This window comes from Bicyclus anynana, chromosome 17, assembly GCF_947172395.1.
Source record: "Bicyclus anynana chromosome 17, ilBicAnyn1.1, whole genome shotgun sequence".
NCBI classification, from domain to species: Eukaryota; Metazoa; Arthropoda; class Insecta; order Lepidoptera; family Nymphalidae; genus Bicyclus; species Bicyclus anynana.
In genome coordinates, this window is record NC_069099.1 from 9,078,819 (window position 1) to 9,103,170 (window position 24,352).

General features: G+C 36.9%; 1 protein-coding gene across 1 annotated transcript in view; it reads left to right on the top strand.

Annotated features, from left to right (window-relative positions):
• The window catches only part of LOC112051669 (serine/arginine repetitive matrix protein 1), a 28,962-nt gene extending 6,656 nt beyond the window's left edge, over positions 1-22,306 (top strand). The window contains exons 2-6 of the mRNA XM_024090400.2: positions 5,521-5,947; positions 15,640-17,700; positions 18,321-18,465; positions 18,837-18,956; positions 19,385-22,306. Coding sequence (XP_023946168.2) covers positions 5,521-5,947; positions 15,640-17,700; positions 18,321-18,465; positions 18,837-18,956; positions 19,385-19,571 — 2,940 coding nt within the window. The 3' untranslated portion in view covers positions 19,572-22,306. The remainder of the gene's footprint in view (positions 1-5,520; positions 5,948-15,639; positions 17,701-18,320; positions 18,466-18,836; positions 18,957-19,384) is intronic.
• Positions 22,307-24,352: the final 2,046 nt, after the last annotated feature.

The following is a 24,352-nucleotide window of genomic DNA, read 5'->3' on the forward strand; positions in this document are numbered from 1 at the left end:
AAAAGCAAAGTTTATATGTATTTCTGCCACAATCTTATATCAAAATTAATTCATTGATATTCACAAGATTATTGATATCTATTTATCTTCCTTTTATCTTAGATAGATAAGAAATAATTCAAGTATGTGAATCAGTTACTTCATCAACTATAGTACCACCTAGTTTACAAGGTAAGAATAAAAATATATCATAATGTTTATGGAGCATATTATTTTTCTTTTGCCCTAATTTTCTAGTTTATGTATAATGATGGTATAAGATAAGAGATTATATTGCAAGTTGAAAGTCTAGAAAAATACAGATTAGATATATAGCTATAAAGGTTTAAGGAAAATAAATTCTCAGTCAAGATACCTCTTGACGAGACGTGATGTGAATCAGACGATGTGACGAAACGATCAGAACGATGTGAATATCTGAAATTTTTAAATGTACAGTATATTAATAACATTGTATATAACTATGCAATTAAATATAGAGTGTAAACAGATAAAGGGTTTCTATAATTTTCCAAACGAGAGATTTTTAACGGTATCTAATTAAGCGACAAAACAAAATATGCAAATGGCGGACAAAATCTCGTAGACATCGCAAATCAAAACGAGGGTGGCACGGCCGATGTTTAATTATGTAAATAAATTTTCATGCGTAGGAAGGAATCGTTAAACAATGCGCCAGATGAGGCTGACTTAGTGTCACCAGCCGTTTCAGTTATCTCAGGATTGTCCTAGCTACCTTGTTGCGATATTTCAGCATTGAAAATAATGTATTTGAGAAAAGAAATACAATCAGGCTAACTAATTTTTTTTAATAAATGACTAGTTGAAGTCAGGAGAAATTACTCAAATCATCTTAACTATTATCATACCGGAATAAGATTTGATTTTTTGTATGTTTGTTACGGTTTCACTAAAAAAAATACTTATAATTTTTGTTCAACATTTTAAAGCTTCAATGAGTAACATAGGCTATATTATATATACTTGCATTGAAAAAAGCTTTACGAGCAAAAAAGAACACAATATTTTTAGAGCATTAGATACTTTTAGCTAAGTTTGATAAGATCGAGGCGGGAGGGGGGAGGGGAGGGGGAGGAGGTAGGGTAGGGGGGGTTGGGGGAAGGGTTGGTGTAGGGGTGGGGGAGGGGGGAGGGGGGGTTAGGGGCGGGGTAGGGGTGGGGTAGGGGTGGGGTGGGGGGGTAGGGTAGGGGGGAAAGGGTAGGGGTAGGGCAGGGGTAGGGTAGGGGTAGGGTAGGGGTAGAGGTAAAGAAGGGTAGAGTAGGGATAGAGAACAAGTGCACTTATGTCAAAACGAAGCTTGACCGGGTCCGCTAGTATGATAGATACTATAGATACCTACTACAAACCACCGCAAAAAACAATCACCAAACAAAACAATGCCAACAGAAAACAGATAAATAATATGCACAAAAAAACCAAATATTATCAAATTTACGTTTATTTCGGACTATTAATATACCTAATACCAATTTATAAGATACATACAAATGGGTTGACAAGTCTTTCCCTCCGTTTATCCACCGGGGATATTATATCCACCGACGTGCCCATGCGCGGTGAGTGGATAAAACGAGTGTGGGGGATAAACGTTTTATCCTCTCCCCGTGGATAAATTTCTCCCTTGCCCGTGCTAGCCCTGCTGGATTCGGTTATCATAAATGGTACAAAAACCTAACTACACGAGCACAAAAAACAAAACAATTGCTAAGAGCAGTACTTTTTGATCGCTGATAAGATTGCTAATAATACTTATCTACTTTTATTAGGTACTCGAATCCTTGTTGTCATAATACTTTCTTCAAGTACTTATATATAACTTATGCTTAGTCTTAGAATCGTCTATCGACTTAATTATCTCGATAGCTTTAGTGTGTTCCTGCGCAATTTGTTTCTATTGTCCTGTTTTGCAAGGTTCGAAGATGGCTGCCCTATGTTAGCCGTAAGCCTGCACTGAATGGTTAAAGTTTCTATAAAGACCGGCCCCAGGGCAGCTCAAAACCGGTTTTGCAATCCTTTTATTTTATTTATAAAGTCACCCTCACGACGTAATGATGGCGAGGGATGATGAACATTAGAGCGACGAGCGCAGTCCGGTTTCAGTCTGGTAAAATAATAAGGCTAACCTTCTTTATAATTCACTTAATGTGTATACACCCTAATTAGATTTCGCTTGGTCCTCGGCTCTACCAAACTTCTAAACTTTTGTTCTAACATGACTCACACCTAGTTATCTGGCTGAGGGACGTTACTGTCGCGGTTAGGTTACCACCCTACTTACAAAGCCGATTCGCCTAACGATTTAGCGTTCCGGTACGATGCCGTCGGAGAAACCAGTTAGTTTTAACATCTTTTTCTATTGTCATATACCACTCACAAAGTACTCAGCGTACCATACATGCGTACATAATTCTTTCTTATTTTAGAGCAGGTAAATTCTTCTATACTTTCAACACATACGTTCGATTGCTACCTATTAGACATTCTGGCTTGTTCTCGTTTCGCTTATTATTTTATGCACATGCATGTTTTTTATCATGAAAGACAACACCAATATTACCTTTAGATTTTCGCTTGCATAATTAAATTAATGTCCGCTTTAGAACTTCCTCATATTATCACAATGATCATAAAAACGGGCTTCAAATCAAATATATTACAAAGTTAAATGAAAGTATATTTCCAACGCCAAAAATGAAAAGGCAAAACTGCTCGAAAAAAAGCTTCCTGTTTTAAAAACGCTGTCCTGTGAACATATATTTGTTGTATTTAAAACGTTCGTTAGAAAAACTCTCGTGCGAACGGGGGCTTACTATTTGTGATTTAGCATTTATATGTTACTTTCTAATAACGATTTCCTTTATGCGCTGCGGAGTCGTGGTTAACAAATCCAATTAAAGCAATCATAGTCTGGTAAGTTCGTTGATGACACTCCCATGATATGCGGGCGACGGGGGGAAAGACTGCGCGGGTGTGAACCTCACTTCCCCGCACGTCGTGCATCAGTCGTGGGTTTTCATTCACCGCTACACGCCTCCCGGCCCGCGCGGACCATCGGGAGTGTTACGAACGAAATTGCCAAGCTATAAACCCTTAACATTAGACTTCGACAATTGTGATCACAGAACATAGAAAACGCTAAAACGCTCTAGATTATGATAATTATATAAATATAGAATGTGTAAAGGTCGCCATTGACGGTCAATTATTCTCACGTTTCTGAAATGCAAACGCAGTGACCAACACACGATCAATTAAGCCTCAATAGCTCAACGGTAAGAGCGGTTGTCCTCATCACCAAGAGGTGGTGGTTCGATCCCCGCCCCGTCGGTCTATTGTCGTACCCACTCCTAATACAGTCCTTCCCGACCAGATGGAGGGGAATGGGAATATTTGTCATATTATAAGAAATATGGCAAATATTTAAATAAAAAAAAAATATAGAAACTTGAGAATAATTGACCGTTTGTGGCTAGCATAACTTAAAGCTCAGAGTGATTTGCGCTAAGCGCTGTGGTTTCTTATTTATTAGTAAAAAACAATCAAACCTACCTACACATTTTGATACTACTTATGTCAAAATATTGGTCTCGATTTAAATGTGTGGCAAGTTTAAGTGGGTGGTATATATTTTTATGGTGTTGTAATCAGATTACGCATCGATGTCGTTCAATGAACTCGAGCGGTTACGTAAACATCTCTAGCGAGCGAATGCTCATGGATCTTAAATTCCCCTTAATGAGAGCTTAGTACCCTCTATGACCGGAGGCGAGGAAGTGGGAACTCATCAGTGTCTCTAATAGCCTGAAACCACCTTCATCTTATTAAGGTTATCCGCAATGTTACATGTTTGCTGAGTTATACTTGTTTATTTTGATTTTGATGTGAATATCAACATTTTGACTTTATCCATGTTGAATTTGCCATAATTACCTATCATCTTCATTATTGATGTCTATTTTATATCTATACTTATATTATTTATCGAGGAATGCTATAGTATATTATCCCCGTATTTATACGCGAACGGGAAACACGCAGTTGAAACCATTAGGCGTCGGCTAGTATATTTATAAATTTCAACATTTCTACAATTAGATAAAATATAAGTATCAATTTTTAGATAAAAGAAATTACTAAATAAGATTTATATTTTGATTCATATTTAAATACCATTTGAGAATAACTAAGTACTTATTAAATATCTGCTTGAAGATTGCCTATTTAACATTTTAAGTTCTTATATATTAGGTTAAGGTCATTTTGTGAAATAGATGAATAATAAATTAATGAAATCTTAAGAACGGACTACTATCTACTAATATTGTGATCTAATTTTATTAAATTAATCAATTCTTAATTAGCGCGACATAATTAGGTTTTTGTATAGGTATTAGAAATTTCAAGTGTATCATCACTTCTCACTAGAACGTAGACTCGGCGTTACATAAAAATACACATTTTGCACACTTATTTAAGTTAGATTTTTTTTCGAAAATAAGTAAAAGTTAATGTTTATTTGAGGTTAGTTGAGGTTTTAACCTTGAAAGCAGAAAGTACTGCTTTTTAATTACAGCACCCTTAAAAATTCTGTACAACTTTTTATAAACCCGTATGTAGGGTATAAATGAAAAGGCTCGGGTAAATTGTGAAAAAGTTTTAATGTCAAAAAGTTTAGCATGCAAATAAACGCGGCCAGCAATAAAGTTTGTCGTTGTGAACTAAATTTGTGCGGGCCCCTTTGAAATGTTATCACCTAATCGCATCGTCAATGCAAGCACAATATCTCATAATATTCTTTATGCCCTTCCTCATAAACAGAAACGGTCTGCGGTAATGACACCCCTTCGTGGGGTAGGAACGTCTAACCGACCGTTACGGCTCCCGGATATGTGACCGCTGCATTTTATTACCACTTTACCCTGCCACATAATCGGCCTTCATGATGAAGGGCTTCTTTTACAGCTAATATTAATAATTAGTTTGATATGCGCCTTGTTTCGTATGCGCGGTGTACCATGCCCCTTAATTCCGCTATCACTAGCCACTATCTTGTTAAGTGTTGTATTGAATGATAGTGAATTTCATTAATGCAAAGAATATTTAACACCAGCATAATGTATATTATTTTACAAAGAAGTTGTTGGCCATTAGGCCGTGTACGGTTTTAATTTAAGTCTTCATCATTACCAGCCTAATGACTTTCTAGATCAGACTTCATGTAGAAGTGGTGATTTGGATTAAAGACCCATCAAGCTGCTCCAATGGGGGTTTCCGGGCTTAGGGTACTAATGTTTGACTTAGACCAACGCAATTACGAGCTCTTGAGTGACTCACGGTAACCAATAATTAGGAAAAAAAAATTGAAGAAATTCATTATCTCATACCCTCTAGGATCTAGGATCTCATAATCGATGTCACGCTAACTCTGGACTAAGAAATAATATTAGCATTAAACTGTTTATCTTCTAGAAGTTACAATGAATTATCTTTTTGTTACAGGTAGAGTTCATAGAGGCATATTGCACACCTCGCGACACAGCCCGCCGGTCACCACAGCGCAACCGCCGCTCGCGGGAGCCCAGACGTTCGCCCGAGTCATCCAGATGGCGGTACGAGTCGCGACGACAGAACTACGACTTTGAGTCGCGACGTCCGTACGAATACGAGTCGAAGCGATATTTCGGGAGAGAGTACGACCCTGACTCGGGGAGGAAGCCAGCGTTTGACGCGGAGTCGGCTCGCCGACGTGCGGACTACGAGTCAGCGAGGCGGACTGACTTCGACTTATCCGTGCCCGAAGTATCGAGACGTAGCCCGGAGAGTGCTCCGGAAGGCTCGGCTGAGTCACCGCCGGAGCCTGCGCCCTCTGCGCCTTTACCGCAAGAGAGGCAACCCAGGCACAGATCACAACCTTATTACGAATCTGGTGAGTTATTTAATCTATTTAATCTATATGATAACATTTGTTTTGAAAGTAGTAGTAGAAGATCTGATAAGAATCGACCATTTCACCCATCTTTGCAAGGGATGAAAAGTGTTTTTTAAATGAAACTGGCCAATGGCCAATCATATTATTAATTTAATCATGGTTATTTATTAGCCAGGATTTCTTAAGATTTAAAATACTTTTCTAAACCAATATTTAAATAGAGCTAAGATTTTATTTTTTGTTTGTTACGATTTTAAACAACAACTTCTCGAATGATTTTAAAACTTCATCATTAGGAAGCAACTATCCTTACTACAGGAAACAGGAACTACGCGAGTAAATCGCGGGAAATTTGCTAGTCATCTCATAAACAGATGGGTGAAGGTCGTTTCTAATCCAAATCTTATACCTACTATAGACGAGGATAAAAACAAACAATTCCACGGCTAAATAGTAGATTATATTTATGGTTAAACTTTAAAAGTAGGTATAAACAAAGCGAATCGAAGTTTCTTTGTATCGGAATTACACAGCTGAATCCCTTTGAGCTTTACATAAATTCCATGAATGCATTTAAAGATATATAGTAATTTTTTGGTAGTGAATTCTCTTTGAGAGAAAAATTATCCGATGCTCTCAACTTTGCTGTTTAATTTTAGCTTTTATCAATGATTATTTTTATACTAAAGTTACTTTTATACTAAACTATATGTTACGTGCCTATAAAAACACCGCAAAAACTGCTCTTAATTTAGCAACTTCACTGAGCGCCCAGATTCACAATTTTTGTCTTTACTTACATTATTTATTTATGTATTAGTTTTCACACATCCTAAACACACAACTCGACATTGTAGACAATATTTAGGTATTATGTTTTTAAATAACTTTCGTTGTTTAAGCGACTAAGTGAAATTAAGACTATTGTGCACATTTAGTTTTGACGCCCTAGGCTTTTATGCATAAAGAGTTTGAACGTTTTCCGTATGTTTACGTTTCTGTTTCGTTATGCCTAAGTACAGTGCTCGTCTTTAGAACGTACAAGGCCTCCTTTCTCCCACAACAATCTCCCGAGAGACTTGTTAAGCCATTGTTCTCGCGAGACCGCATCTAGTCCTGACCGTTTGCAACTGCAATGAAAAGAAAAATACTCATACGCCTATCCTCGTTACACACATTCTTGTGGTAGGTTAATTAACTTGTTCATGTTTTTTATTTTTTTTAAAGTAAACCGTGTCAGCGCTTTCATTCAACTCATATTAAGTACGACTGCGAGTTAAAATGCTAACTTTATAATGATAGTTTTCAGAATTAGAAATATGACCCTTGTATGTTATCCAGTGGTACCTAGTGGGAGTTTTCAATGTTTTCATACTATTACTATCGCGTTTACGTAAACGCGAATTTATATGGAATTGAAACAGTTGTGGAGTAGTGCCACTAGATAGCGCTGTGTCAATTCCTTAGAAATTCGCGTTTACGTTAACGTGATCGTCACAGTATCAAACTGCCACTAGGCCCTCAGTTCAAACTACTGACTATAGGTAGATATAGATAAGTTTGTACTTGCTATCTAATCGCAGAGAAGAAAGTAGTTTTTTTAATATACACTGCGTCTTATAAAAGTGACCAATATACCCCTTTCTAATTCGAATATGTTAAGCTTGTGCTATTAGTACACCAGTTGAACTATTGGTAAGATAATACCAACCGACCCTTTGGATTAAAGTCCAACCTTTCCACCGTGGAACTATCGAGGTTTCAAGCTGAAAAGAAAACACAAATCAAAGGTTAAGAGACCAACTGTCGGATTACGAATGAGTTAAGGAATGTGATTGTTAGACACAATGATAATTAATTATTAAAATAGAATATACTAGAAGTAGGAAGCATATCGAGTGTCCACAATTAGGCAGTAGAGTGGGTAATAAAAGCAGCGCTAGGCTTTCAACAACAATGGAAATTTTAATCAGCCCTTTTTTCCGTTAGTTCGTCCGTCTAGACTGGAAAAAATGTCCCGACATTATAAGCGGAGGCTTTTGATTGCGAGATCGTTTGTCTATGAAAATGTACTTGCGCATTTTATGTTAGTTAAGTATCTATTGTAATTACACTTATTGCGGTTTGAATTTTTCTTTGAGTTTTTTTTTTATGAGTAGGTAGGTAGTACTTATAGTAATACTTACTTGTATATAAAAACTGATTTATTAAAAAAAATCTGTGGTAACGCGTTATTTTCTAAGTGAAAATTTTATGTTATGTTTAATGGCAGATTTTCGTGATATTTTGGAGATGTTTTTGTAATTTTTTTGGAACCCATAGAATAAAATTAAATTTTATGCTTTTATATTGTAAAGGAAGCTACATGAATTATATTATATTTTAAAGTATAAAAAAATATGCTGAAATATTTTTTTTATTTCACTTTGAAAATAGACTACATATTATGTATTACACGCGACCACTCCGTTACTTTTAGGTTTTAATGGTTACAATTCGAATAAGGTAAGAATATGTTTTATAATATAACGACTGTCAAATTTAGTTTCTAAGTTATCTCGTAAACCAAAGTTGCAATGATGCAATATTGCTGCTTTATGTTTTTCAAGTAATTTATTTCTGACGGTTGTCTCTAAGACTATAACATAAAGGTTTCGTTCTAAACCATCACCTCTAGAGTTACTTCAAACGTTTTTAGAAAGACATTTAGCACGTTAATCGCGGCAATTCAACAAATTCGACTCGTAGGGGCTCATGTCCGTCCACGCGGAAAAGCAATTACGTCACTTAATGACGTCACTTTACAACCCCTGCGCTAATGGACAATTTTCACTCTTCTTGTACTTGCCGCACAATTATAAGCATGATTACAGTTTTGAATTACATGAACGTTGAATTATTTTAAATGTTTCATGCCATTGTAGCCGTTTTGTTGTAAACTATATGTTTTACAGATAATATAAAATAGAATATATAAATATATAGCTAAAATATGCTAAATATGTATATATATAAATACAGTTACGCACGTTACTAGAATTAGAATATAGTTTCTTAAATGTGTTCGGTTTTTTTTAAACTTTATTTTAATAGAATGATTATAACACACAAATATAAACTCAAATCTTAATAAATGTGAAAGGTCATCACGAAATCTCGAAAATCGCTTGACGTACTAAGATGAAATTTGGTAGGGAAGTGGCTTATGGTTAGTGAGTGTCCGCTAAGAACTGATTTTGCGATTGAGCCGCGCTAGTATTAAATTATACTTAAGAGATTCAAATGATTAATATAACAATTCAGATGTTAGAGATCGTTCCTAAAATCAAACCTAGTGTACCTACTCGAGTCTTTCTTCAAGTTTGTAGGTTAAGACAAGAAATAATAGAGATGTAAGACATGGTATGAACGATGTTGCCGTCATTCCTTGCACACACGCTCGTAAATATAAGGCCCATATGTACGAGTATCTGTTCCTACTCTAGAACTTTGAAACCAGACTTTTTTGTACTCAACATGCATTCAGAAGGATGCCTTTGTTGTGCAAAGCAAGGAATTCTCATTAGGGTATTTCTACGTGGCTCGTACGTACGTATGTGAATGTTAAAAGGGATTTATCGCATTCATTAACCTTAGCGTGGTAAGGGTACTTTAGCTAACCTGAAAAAGTTAATAAATGCAACCTTTATTTTATCACAAACACAACACTCTTACAATTTATAGTCGAAAATTACCAAGGGAATTATTTACTTATCTGAAAGTATAGTTTAGTGTTAGGACTTAGAACTTACATCTTTATTTCCACTGCTTTGAATAAAGTTATTATTAAGTACTAGAGGACGCTCGCGACTTCGTTCGCGTGGAAATTAGTTTTTCACAAGTCCCGCGGAAACCATGGATTTTTCCGGGATCAAATGTAGCCTATGTATTAATCCTCAGTCAAATCTATTTCCATTCCAAATTTCAGCCAAATCGCTTTAGAAGTCACAAACACACACACACACAAACTTTCACCTTTATAATATAAATGTAATATGACATGATATTTAAAACTAGCAGACCCGGTCAAGCTTCGCCTTGACTGTTATGTGCACTTCTTCCCTATCCTACCCCTACCCTACCCCCACCCTACCCCTACCCAACCGCTACCCTATCCAATGTACAAAAGTGACTAGTAGGTAAATGAAGAACTGCGTGACCGTTTTTGTGCAAACTTCACATAAACCATCTACTAAATAGTCCGAACAAAGTCTAAGCATTTGGTTTGGATAGGTGAACCCGTTCTTCTTTTATAAAATTTCAACGAAAAATGGCATTGATTTCTATATAAATAAGATGTACACAAAGCCCCGTGGTTTAATCCGTGAAACTCGAATTTTTATCAAAGCAGTAATATGAATATTATAATTATATATCAAATAACAATTAATATTTTGACAAGTTCATATGGTTTTGACAGTTTTCTCTTCAGATCTTCAGAGTTCGATACCCAGCTCGGGTCAATATCATTATTTTCTGCATTGCCTAGGGTTGATGTGATAGCAGGCTTCGGCCGGGTTTAGTTACCTTCATACCAGCAAAAACGTATACAGCCAAACGATTTAACGTAGTTATACCAGTATGACGCAGCTTAGAAACCGCCTGAGATAAACGTAGATCAGTAATTTTTTATCTTCAAAGATATACGGTAGCCGTCTGTCTACAGATCCGCATCCAATCCATTTTTCTACCATAAAATGAAAAACCCCTCTCATTCTGAGAGGAGACTCGAGCTCTGCAGTGAGCCGAATATGGGGTGATAATGATGAATGATCACAAACCCCCGGCCGAAGGCCGGCGTACAATAAAGTGCGCGGCCGAAGGCCGCGCGTTCCGTTTTTTGTGCATCGATAAAATGCCCAGCCGTAGCCACGAACAGAGGCCATATCACAAACCCCCGGCCGAAGGCCGCGCGTTCCCTTTTTTTGTGCATCGGTAAAATGCCCAGCCATAGTGACGATCAGAGGCCATATCAAAACCCCCCGGCCGAAGGCCGTTGGATAATAAAGTGCACGGCCGAAGGCCGCGCGTTCCGTCTTTTGTGCATCGGTAAAATGCCCAGCCGTAGTGACGATCAGAGGCCATATCACAAACCCCCGGCCAAAGGCCAGTGTACAATAAAATGCGCGGCCGAAGCCGTAGCCACGATCAGAGGCCATATCAAAACCCCCCGGCCGAAGGCCGTTGGATAATAAAGTGCGCGGCCGAAGGCTGCGCGTTCCGTTTTTTTTTGCATCGGTAAAATGCCCAGCCGTAGTGACGATCAGAGGCCATATCACAAACCCCCGGCCAAAGGCCAGTGTTCCGTTTTTTGTGCATCGATAAAATGCCCAGCCGTTGCCACGAACAGAGGCCATATAAACCCCCGGCCATACAAACCCCCGGCCGAAGGCCGGTGTACAATAAAGTGCGCGTTCCGTTTTTTGTGCTTGAGTAAAATGCCCAACCTTAGCCACGGTCGGAGGCCCTATTACAAACTCCCGGCCGAAGGCCGGGCCACAAAACAGTGCGCGGCCGAAGGCCGCGCGTTCCGTTTTTTGTGCATCGGTAAAATACCCAGCCGTAGCCACGATCAGAGGCCATATCACAAACCCCCGACCGAAGGCCGCGCGTTCCCTTTTTTGTGCATCGATAAAATGCCTAGCCGTAGCCACGATCAGAGGCCATATTAAAAACCCCCGGCCGAAGGCCGCGCGTTCCGTGTTTTGTGCTTGGGTAAAATGCCCAACCTTAGCCACGGTCGGAGGCCCTATCACAAACTCCTGGCCGAAGGCCGGGCACAAAACAGTGCGCGGCCGTAGGCCGCGCGTTTCGTTTTTTGTGCATCGGTAAAATGCCCAGCCGTAGCCACGATCAGAGGCCATATCACAAACCCCCGGCCGAAGGCCGCGCTTCTTTTTTGTTTGGGTAAAATACCCAGCCGTAGGCACGGTCGAAGGCTGTATCATATACTCCCGGCCGAAGGGCGGGCCACAATACAGTGCGCGGCCGAAGGCCGCGCGTTCCGTTTTTTGTGCTTGGGTAAAATACCCAGCCGTAACCACGGTCGGAGGCCCTATCATAAGCTCCCGGCCGAAGGCCGGTCTATTATAAAGTGCGCGGCCAAAGGCCGAGCGTTTTTTGTTCTTGGGTAAATTGACCAGGAAAAAAGGAGGACTTTTCATACAAACTTTTAAGCCCTATTTCACCGCCTTCACATTTTATTTTCGTTATAAAAAGTATACTTTATCCTGCTCCGTATTATATTCTCATACTGTGCTAAGTTTCATTTGAATTCATTCAGTAGTTTCAGCGTGATGCCCGGTCAACAAAAAATACGGACAGACAGACAGACAAGAAATCAAAATACTATTTTGTATCGATTGTATAATGCCCTCTAATAAAAACTTTTAAAATATCTTCTATGTACAGAATGTACAGAATTTGACAGAAGTATAGATTACCTATTGCGCCAAATTCGTGCTATTTTTGTTTGTTGGCCGGCACTTTCATAAAGGCCCAAAATGAATGATCTCCTTTTAGGTCAATCTAATATGAAGTTATTGCTTGAAACAGTAAAAAAACTTGCATACCATTATACGATAAAAAGCAGACAATGTGACTATTTAAACACAAAAAGAATTATCCAATTTGAACCTGAACTTTCAAGTAGTTCCTATAATTAGCTTGGCGCGTTCAACCAAATAAACAAACAAATTGGTCAGTTGAGTATAGAATATGTGCCTCAATATCGATATTACACAGTTTTAGTGGAAAACTCGTTTCTCCAAATAACGCCTGCGAATCAATTTGAGCAATCCGGTTTTTTCAAGATAACTTTTTTTCTATCTGTCCGATCTTAATGAAACAAAGCCTATATGTTGCCCTGAACTTTGCTTAATCTATTTGTGAAATCTGCATTAAAATCCGTTCAGTAGAACCAGAGAATAGCGCGAACATACAGACAGAAGGACAGACAGACAGACAGACAAGAAAATTAAAAAAAATATTTTTGTATTCTATTGCTCTTTTCTAATCGCCCTAACTTGATTTTAGTTAAATTTGGCCAAAGTACAGACACTCGATTTCTACTCTTTTATTATAGTATAGATAATAATAAAGGTCATAATATTATTGGCCTGATATTAAAATGTTAAATTACTTAACATTTATTAAGTGTTATTAATCCAAGCAGTTAGCTTCACATTGTCTCTAAGATACGAAAGTCACCTGTCTAGTTACCAACTTGCTTCAAAGTTAAACTGTGTATTTCCAATTGCTTACTTTGTTGTCCTTTCGTAACAACTAACAAGTCTATCCAAATATATACTATGCACAAAAATTAAGGGAGCAGAAATAAAATCCAAATTTTTGGGGGATTTTCAACAGGCTGTAACTTATACAAAAATGGTCGTACAGCAAAAAAAAAAAACCAAAATTGTAGCTCTAAGTGTTTAATTTTTGGATCTGAGTTTGAAAAATTTTTTTTGAACATATTTTTCGAGTAATCATAAGAAAACCACCGAAAAAAAATTTTCGAAATTTTTTTGGTTTTTTTTTTTAATCTACGGACGTGGAAAAAATTTTTTCGACTCAACCTCCATATGGACCGGATAGCTTGTTTATTCAGATTTAATTTCGTTTTTTTTTAAATCTCGATACGAGCATTTCTCGCTGAGATATCGATGTTTGAATGGAAAAAGATCATTTTGTCTTTGATTACCAATATCTCAGCAACCAATGATTGCACAGAAATTTTGAGGTTGGTTTTAAAAACTTGAATAAATTTTCTACAAGGATTAGCAATTGAATTTTGAAAAAAAATTTTTTTTTCAATCATTACATGAATTTGAAAAAGCATCCAAAAAAGGGCTTCTTGTCGTTTTTTGGAAAATCAAGCGCCCAATCAAAAATATTGCGGAAACCACTGACGTTAAGTGTGCTTTTTACTGTTCAATATACCCACAAAAACCCTACAAAGTTTCAATTCAATCCAGCCAACCGTTTTTTTTTCCCACTTGATCGAATTTTTGAAAAAATTAAAGGAGCAAGAATTTCGCTCTGAAAATGTCATAATTTTTATAATGCGGGCTGTTATCAGGAGCAGAGGTGGCAATACGCGGTATTAGCACAACACACACACACACACACTCTCTCACACACACACACACACACACACACACACACACACACACACACAACTTCGGAGAGTGAGTTTGGAGTCACAAAATACTGTAGAAGTGAAGTGAAGTGACGAACCACAGTGTGTCAATCTCTGATAAAACCACACACATACACGTGCGCAAGCACAAAACCGTAAATCCGCCGTGCAACCTCCACGTGGTACGCTTTGGGTAACGCTAATGTCGGCGGTAATTTTTTTTTTAATTTTTTTTTGATTTGGGCCAATTGAAAAAAAATTAAAATTTTTTTTTTTTTGTTTCTCAAAAATTTTCGATTTTTTTTTTTCTTAAATTTTTCAAGTCACTAATACAAAATTGAGAGAAAAATGAAAAAAAAAATTTTTTTCATTTTTGATAAAAATTATGACATTTTCAGAGCGAAATTCTTGCTCCTTTAATTTTTTCAAAAATTCGATCAAGTGGGAAAAAAAAACGGTTGGCTGGATTGAATTGAAACTTTGTAGGGTTTTTGTGGGTATATTGAACAGTAAAAGGCACACTTAACGTCAGTGGTTTCCGCAATATTTTTGATTGGGCGCTTGATTTTCCAAAAAACGACAAAAAGTCCTTTTTTGGATGCTTTTTCAAATTCATGTAATGATTGAAAAAAAAATTTTTTTTCAAAATTCAATTGCTAATCCTTGTAGAAAATTTATTCAAGTTTTTAAAACCAACCTCAAAATTTCTGTGCGATCATTGGTTGCTGAGATATTGGTAATCAAAGACAAAATAATCTTTTTCCATTCAAACATCGATATCTCAGCGAGAAATACTCGTATCGATCCAAAAACTAAACACTTAGAGCTACAATTTTGGTTTTTTTTTTTTGCTGTACGACCATTTTTGTATAAGTTACAGCCTGTTGAAAATCCCCCAAAAATTTGGATTTTTTTTCTGCTCCCTTAATTTTTGTGCATAGTGTAGAATTGTACCATACCTTATATACATCTGTTAAAAAATATAAATAGAAGAAAATATTGGTTCTATTTAAATTTAAATTTTGCATTCGTAAAACTGAGAGACGAACACAACCCCATGAGAAATGTATTTGCTTGCGCACCAGACGAGAACTTCGATATAAATACAAATCAAATTCAAATTCGTCTTTGGAAAGTTTGAAGGGTATTCTCGAATGAAAATATTCCAGTAGTAGGCACTTAGAGTTAAAAAAAATAATAAGGCAAGATTTCGTCATTCTTTACGATCGACTACGTTCTTGAGGGATTCAAAAGTACAATCCGGACGCTCGTTTTAAACGACGCCACTCGAGACTAACTGCGACCCCAGACTTATGGAACGGTCGCGAGCTTGCTTCTAGCTCGTTGCTTTCGTTTTATCTTCTGAAAGCCCTTCAATAATATGGCGTTGACTTAATATGTTATGTAAATTTTATGGGAAACTGTAAAGATTGTTTTTATCCTCATTCAGTTTTTTATTAAAATTATTTTAAACAGAATATAAGTTATATTGTAATTCTTATTGTTATAGAAACATCTTCAGAGGACAGATCATCATCGACTGAGGGTGAAGAAGACGAGTTTGGTGAATTCGATCCCTTTGCAACCGCACCGTCCCTTCATTCGCCAGATAGCGGACGCTCCGATCCACGATACGCTAACGCTCCTCGAAGAAATCCCAGTCCATATTATTACGGCGACCTGTTTAAAACTGCCCCGCCTCCACCCGCACCATCAGCTCCAACAGTTTCTTCCACTTCTTCGTCACGTGGACCACGATACAGGAAGTCTGCGAGCCTTGACGCACCTCACGTGGCGCAAAGACCGAATCTGCCTAAAAGATTCTCAGTGGCGGAAGATGGCTTTCGTGAGTTAGAACGATCGTCGTCATCGTCGGGCGAGAGCGCGTGGATGCCGCCGAGGCGCCGAGGGCGCGACGCGGCCGGCTGCGCATGCGCCGCGCCCGAAGATGTAGAGGAGCATAGATCTTCTCGTAGCGTCTTTTACGTGCCAGCGCCGCTGCCACGCTGGCCACAAGAAATGACCACACGACAGATATATGAAACTGCCTTTGACTGTAAAATTGCCCGTTCTGATGATGACTTAGATGATTTTGACCGCGTCAGCAATCATCCAGCTCTATTGCAAGCTGAAGAACGTAAAACTTTCTCTTCTGCGTCATCTGCATTTGAAGCTGTCGAACGTAGCGAACCAGATTATAAAGGTCGCCGTAAGGTGACTATGAAAACTGATAGCGTACGGCGTTCTAAGATTCCTACGATACGTCAAAAAAAAGAAAATGAAACCAATCCATCGGCGTTATCTGAAGAGCTAGAGAAAGTACATATCGAAGAGGAAGAGAGAACTGCTACATCTCAGTTACCACTTAGGGGTTATACTCCTTCTCCGCCATCAACCGCACCGTTGCCCACAAAATTTCAACAGAAAGATGGATCTGCAATGAATAGTATTAAAAGTGCTCCAAATTTACCCCAGACACAGCCGGCACATCCACGGTTGAAAGACTTGCGACTTCCAGTGAAATCGCTTCGGGCCCGGGATACGCCGACTAGCAGCGATGCTAGCATGACAGATGTCAAAGCATCGGTTTCAACTGAACTAGATGTTGGACAGCGTCTTAGAGATTCGAGCCGCGAATCACGTGATGGTGATGATGAAAGAGCACAATCTAAAGACGGTATTTTTTTAGAGATTAAGGGTCGACCCACTTCCGATTCAGATACACCTGAAATGAATCGGTACAAGGGGCCCAAGGGGGTCGGCCCTATAATGGAGTTTAAAGGCAGGCCCGGTGTCGCACGCCCGCGACGAAAATATTCGAGCACTGAGAGTATGGCGACCAGCAGTAGTGGCGGAAGTATGGAGTCGCTACGAAGCAGTAACAGCGAAGGTGATAGAAGTAGCAGTAGTTCAGAAAGTCGTCATTCGTCATCTTTAAGCTCTCATAGCTCGGATTCCGGAAATGTGCCATTTATAAAATCACATCATATGCAGTTGTCGGGGTTTGGGCATCATCCGACTAAGCTACATATTTTGAGCCCTATATCAGATAAATCTTCCCAAGAGCCAGCATCGGAAACATCCGATAATAATAAAAATAACAATTCCCAAAAGGTATCTCCTGAAGATGTTGAAACTGGAAATACAACGATACAAACTACTGTTGAAATCTTAGCAAAACCTAAAAGACGCGCTTTACAAAACAGAAATTTACTAAATCTGACGTTTAGACACTCTACACCAGGCGATACTGAAATTCAAGGATCAGATAGTGGCATATCAATTCATTCTAGAGAGGGCGTTGATTCGAGAAATGCGTTTATTAATTTTAAAAATAGCAACACTGAAGAAGAACGTAAAGATGACACCGTTGATTTATCAGATCTTCCATTCGATATGCCGAAGTTGCGCCGAAGACGTGCAGAGGCAGATGTTGATTTGAGATCTTTGCCTTTTGACATGCCTAAACTACGACGTAAACTACGCGGACAGTCCTTGCAACTGAATAATGATTTTGGAGAGGCTATTTCTAACGCTTCCTCGAGCCAAAGCGTGCAAGATTTAAATCAAGGTGAGTCACTGTGTATTTTGTTATAGGTACCTACCACTTAACCACAAATACAATATATCTGTAATCAAATTTCAAAGATGTACTTACTGTAAATCAAAATCAGAGTTCAGTTTATTCCGGATACAATTATGTCAGAGTCTATTATGTCCAAGGATTTACGTGTCAATCCTATAAGAAAGAAATCTGCGGAGGGTCTGTCACTTCGAATCTTCAAATCTTTCGGAGAAACTCGAAGTGACTGCTACCGAATTATGCCGATTAAGACGTATGACTCTGGATTTCTCTATGGTTTACGCAACTGTTTCCCAACGCCCTCCCAATATTTAATTTGCTTGAGTGCTTCTTGTAACTTTTTCCTGTGTGTACGAAGCAATTTGTAAACGCACAGAGTTAGGTTAACCAACTTGCTACAACTATTTGACATGTAAGCGGCTTAGACATGACTTTGTAAACCGAATTTAACCAAACACTTTTTAAAATTTTTGTCAGGCCAAAGTTAATATCTTTATTTTACTTATTAAAATTCCACAATTGCGCGACTAAAGCGACCATAGATTTCATTATAATAGTGAAGCATTTAGCGTTTGAGGCTTTTGTATTTACGTTGCGTATTTTTTCAGGTAAAAAGCATCGTGAAAAATTGACTTTGAATTTTGATGGCGGCAATACTGGCTCCAGTACTGCCAAGGGACTACATTTGAACTTGGGCCCCATCGCGCCGCCACGGGACTTGGTTGATGCTTCCCTTCCACTTGACCGACAAGGGTATGTAATAACTACAAACTTTGTATTGACTTGGGAAACTTTTGTGGAAGTTTATGATTGAGTGTGGTTTGCTTTAACATATTGTTGTGAAGGCTAGTTTCTTATTCTTAGCGTATTTGTATAACTTGAAATGCTTGTATACTACGATACTTTCATGGATGTTTTTAATGTTTTGATATTTATAAACAAAACATAGATTTTATAAGACATTTGAATCGATTCAGACTTTGGGAAATCTTAAAAGAAAATATTTAAAATTTATTGTTTTGCTTTTTTCTTTGAGCTCCAAAGCTCCCAAAAATACAATCTTTATTTCGATACAAGCTTTGCACTCAAAGTTAGCATTATTAATTTTATTTATATAATTACAGGTGGTATCATGGAACGTTGTCGCGCTTGGAAGCAGAGGGTTTACTTAGAGATGCGGAGGAGGGCGCGTTTTTAGTCAGAAACAGTGAATCCGCTAAACACGACTACTCGCTTAGTTTGAAGTAAGTTGCCTTATACTTTTACTGTTTATTTTACATCTTCATCATTTATTTTTAATGGTTTATTACAACACCTGGCCTCACCTGGTAGGAGAGGGGATTTATAACTTAGACCCATCACGTTCAAACGCAGGTCGGTGGGCTTTAGGACAATGTTAAACTATCTGATGAGCAAACGGGACCGATGGCTTAGTGTGATTTCCAAGCAAAGGGTGTAACACTAATATCCCAATTCTAGGTTGCTATTAGCAATTCTTGGGAGAAAGAATAAGTCAATATTTCAAAACCTGATTCAGAACCTCATGATCAGAACCCATTTTATACATTGGGTCGACGAGGCAAAATTTATTAAACTCAGGTTTAAGTTACAATAAATATGTGATCAGATTAATGTTTAAGAGTATGCATTTAATATTTTTTTGTATTTCCAGATCTACCCGTGGCTTTATGCACATGCGTGTATGCCGTGGAATCGACGGCTATACCCTGGGAGGAGCAGCGACCGCTTTCCCCACAGTGCCAGCTCTCATGAAACATTACGTCACGGCACAGAGGCTCCCAGTGCGTGGAGCTGAACACATGGCTCTCTCAACACCACTGCCAGCTGTAATGCTTTGAAAACTTTGGGAACCATTGTTTGGAACGAATCAAAGAACCGATCGTGTTCTTTCAGCTTTGGAGCCATCGCTTCGTAGCGTTCGGGCCGGTGTATCGAGATATACATTAGCACTCTTGAGAACAGTGTAGTAAGATCCAATGTATATCAAGAAATGTATATAACTAAATACGCAATCAACTATGAGTTTTGCGTCAAATAATTTCTTTGATACTTAAGCGTAAATATAGCAGCAGTTATTTATTGTATGTGTATAGATTTAGTAACCAGTGAATAATACCAAAGAGTTATAGAATATACGTATACGTAGCGTTGATTTGCTACGGGGCTTGCAAAAATTTGTTCGCTCAAAACGTTGCGTCATGCAACTCGAAGGGCGGGCGCCTTTATTTATTAGGATAGTCTCGAGAATGACTAAGGACGATGTAAAGCGTATTGAGCTACATACACTTTATCAGGATGTGGGGTGTTTTACGAAGGAAAATGAACCGTCTTGCCTAGATAATAAGTTATCAAATTAATTGAAACAAACATCAATTTACATTTTTCCGAGACTTTCCTCAATATGTAATTTCGGTGTCTGTTCTGTTACTCATGCTAGTCCCAAACCGCAGCCACCTGTATTGATGTATAGTAATAATGTATGTGATTATTCAAATAAGCTTCATATTAATGTTATTCAAAATAATAATTATTTCTATATCGCAGTAGATTTGTTTACTCATTCATTTAATCGTGAACTAATTATTTCAGTAAATATTAATATATTTAACATAAATATAGTGACGCAAACGATATGACACATACAAGATATGGAAGGTCAAAAGGGCCAATTAGATAAAGTAAGGGCGGCATTAGAGTGCGATTCCAAAGAAGCGAGCATGAGTGAACCGGAGATAACACTAGCAATAGCGCTATTCTGTAAAGATGTTTTTAAAACTCGACAATATGAACCTCAGATTCGTCTCTATCTATCTCTTTTTAACACCATACTATAGATAGAGAAAGATAAAGACGAATGAGAAATGTTGTCGAGATATATAAGATTATAGAACAGCGCTACAGGAACAGACTAATCTAGGTTTTGATTGATGAAGTGATCATTTATAAATGCACGAGTCCACTGTTAGTGGAAAGTGTTTATTCATAAGTTAGTTTTATTTCAGCAGCTGTATTTAAAATGGCCTAAAGACAACGCTTAAGTCTTTTATGTTAATTTATATTAAACAATTTATTCTATGTTGATATTATCCATTAAAGTAATAATTTTAACATCAACTCAGGAAGGTCTTTGATGGCCGTAGTAGACATTACTGACTGACAGAAAAGTGATATGTAAGCTATCCTTCACTTGTGAACCCTAAAATAGCTCCTCAAAGGAGGTCCGCGGCAAACTTCGATAACAAATTTAATGTTGCTTTGGGAACGAGGTCGAATGTACTAAAAATGTTCGTTACGTTAAATATAACAATTTTGTGAGTGAACACTGTTATCGCACTAATCGATGCTTATACATAGACCTTATTTATATCGACATAGAGTTTAGTTTCCCTCGGATCACGATTGTGACTCATCGACTATTCAGTCACGAAAATTGTATCGATTTGAATAGGTACCAAACCCGGTGACATGAAATGTGGCACTCCCATATAAACGGTCTCTTTATTCAGGTAATTTCTACATATAGCTACAATAGAATTAAGATACTATTTCATTTTGCACCGTAGGTAAACGTTAGATTTTTCAATTCTGAGCTTAGAATTAGTAGTACAGAGTACAATCACATAGTTATTGAGATAATTTTTCAAACTGTAACAAAATAATACAAAAGTCGCTTTTGATTGCAAAGCTCGTGTCATTTATTTTTGAAATGAAATATCAATTAGAATCCTTATCTATGTTATCTATAACTATTACGTTAAATATTTTTTTCATTCTTTTTTAATACGTACCTACATTAAATACCACAATTAGTGATAAATTTAGTCGTATAAATACGATATATTTACTAAAGATTCATAGATGAGTTTCATAATGAATCTGGGGTAGGTGTGATATTAGACCAAACATACACACTGTCTTCAATATTACACTTTTATTTGACATGTTTACTTAGAGGTGACTAACTTCTGTAAATAACCGTCAATAAAACCGAGTTTTAAATCAAAAGCAACTTAACATAAGGGACGTAGAATATATTTATTATTTACTTAGGAAAACCATGTTTTGATACGGCTTTCATAATGTTTATTAAGTAAAAGCGTAGATAACACTTACGGTGTTAATTGTCACGGCAAATAATTAAGATCATAGAAAAAGAATGCACATGTTATGTAACATTCACATTGACTTATTTATATTTTTTGTTATAATATTAGAATTAAGTAGGTTTAAAAAGTGTTTATGGACCCCTGGTATTTAATCCATAGATAAGATTTTCATTCAAGACTGTCACTTCATTTTTTTTTCAACTAAAAATTCGTACATAATTTGCTAATAGGCGAGAGAACCTAATTAAAAAAACTAAAACTAAAACGACAAAGACGTACCGCCAAGCGATTTAGCGTTCCGGTACGATGTCGTGTAGAAACCGAAAGGGGTGTGGATTGTCATCCTACTCCTAACAAGTTAGCCCGCTTCCATCTTAGATTGCATCATCACTTACCATCAGGTGAAATTGTAGTCAAGGGCTAACTGGTACAGAATAAAAAAAAAAAAAAAAAAAAAAAAAAAAAAACTACTTTGAAGCTCATAGTGCAGCACTAAGTATTAAATAATTAATTAATAATGTAAATTTAATATTAATTAATTAATTATTAATGTAATCTCTCTGTTACCCAGTAATCTTTTTGAATAAAGATGGTTTGAGACGCACAACTAAAATTTTTTGAAATAACGCAAAATACTTATTCCTTTTTCCCTCTTACGTCTAAAGTTCGCGCATTTCATTGCATTTCTAGCGCATTGCTGTATATTTTGACTTGTAATTATGATTACGAATTGTAACGCACCAGTAAAAGAAGTAAAAGTATTTCATTTCGTTTATTGATTGATAACGAATGGAACAGTTAACTAATGAGGACATAAATCCTTTTTGTTAATTGCATGTTGTTTTATAATTTTAGTTGCTTGCGTCTAATCTCGCAGCATTTCACTTTCGCAAAATTTTAGGCAATACAAATTGCATTTAAGGTTTTTAAATAAAGTGGCGGGTGGACGGTTGTCAACTATGTATTTATTTTTATAGTTCTTTCTGTGATTTAGTTTGATATAAAATAAAAAAAGCCAAAAAATTTAGCATGTAATTGTGAAATCTTATGTGGAATAACGCTTTATTGATACAAATTGTATAATCCAGACTGCGGCACATGGATGTTGATAATGGTGACAATTCTGATGTACACAAATCGCTAAACCAAATTGACAGCTGTAAAATTGTGCACCACTGTGAATCGGATAGCACTTTAAAGTTTGGAGTTGTTAATTTAGTACCAGTGATCTGTTTATTGAATGAACGCCGTAGAACGTGATCTCATATTTCTTCCCCTGGATGCTTCAGTTACCTTAGACTTAATTTCGATTAATTTGTACCTGATTTTGAAAACTAACGATGTTTGAGACTTAAAACAATTATGTTTAATGGCAGATTTATTTTGTTACGATGTAGACACATTTAGGGATAATGAAAGTAGTTGTGTATGGAACGAGCGAATTTCATTGTATGTGAGACTTTTACTTGTACGTACTTTACTAAACCACCGCAAGCAGCTTGTGCAAGCGTGCAACTAATTTGTAATACATAATTTAATGTAATATTATGTCCGGACACTTCTATATATTATACTCATACTAATATACTTAGTAATATGTTAAATATTAATGGCTTTGGTTAATTGTGTACAAGTACAATACTGTTTATTAGTGTTATTTCTCAAATGAGAGCCATTAAAATATTTTCTTCACGATCTACTAGTATAGATATATAGAAGTCTTCGGTTTTGTCACTAAGCGTGTTTTATGTATACGAACAAGATCAGCTATGGACGCTAAGCGGTATTTTTTTAATAAAACATAATTAAATGTGTTAAATTGTTTTAACGCAATGCAATACATTATAAATAAGGTTCTCGTTGCCAAAAATAACCGGTTCATAGGTTTAAATAGACCTTTTAACCTAATGGAATTTTGCGGAGTTAAGAAAGAACGAATTTTGTATGAGACGTAATAAATAGATTTTCTTTTTTGCCAGGGTCAAAAGTTCTTGGCCTTAGATTTGTGATGCGTCATCACTTTCCATTGGTTTTCAAGTATCATGCCTTGCTTTTCGTATAAACCTACCAAGTCCTCGGATGGAATTCATTTCACTTTATCTTGTTCGTATACAAATTACTTATGTATTTAACGTAGTAAGTGAATAATGGAAGGTAGGATAATAAATTCCTGTTGGAAGTTTTTGAAGTGTCAAAATTTTTTCAAGAAACGACGTAGATTGAAGTCGTAAGTTAGGTAAAATTATAGTTTATCGTAGTTATAATCAATTATAATTTTTGAAGGTGTAGTTTGAAATGGATGACGAAATAAAAAAACTTAAAAAAAGCAATTTCTTTTATTTTCAATATTTTATTTGGCCCCTTACCTTGAGACATAAATATAGGTGTATATAGGTGTATATAGGTATATATGGGTGTATATAGGTTTAATATAGGTGTATATTTTTTAACTATTAACTAAAATAAATTTTCATGTTACTGGTACGTACCTACACATGATAACTTTCCAATTT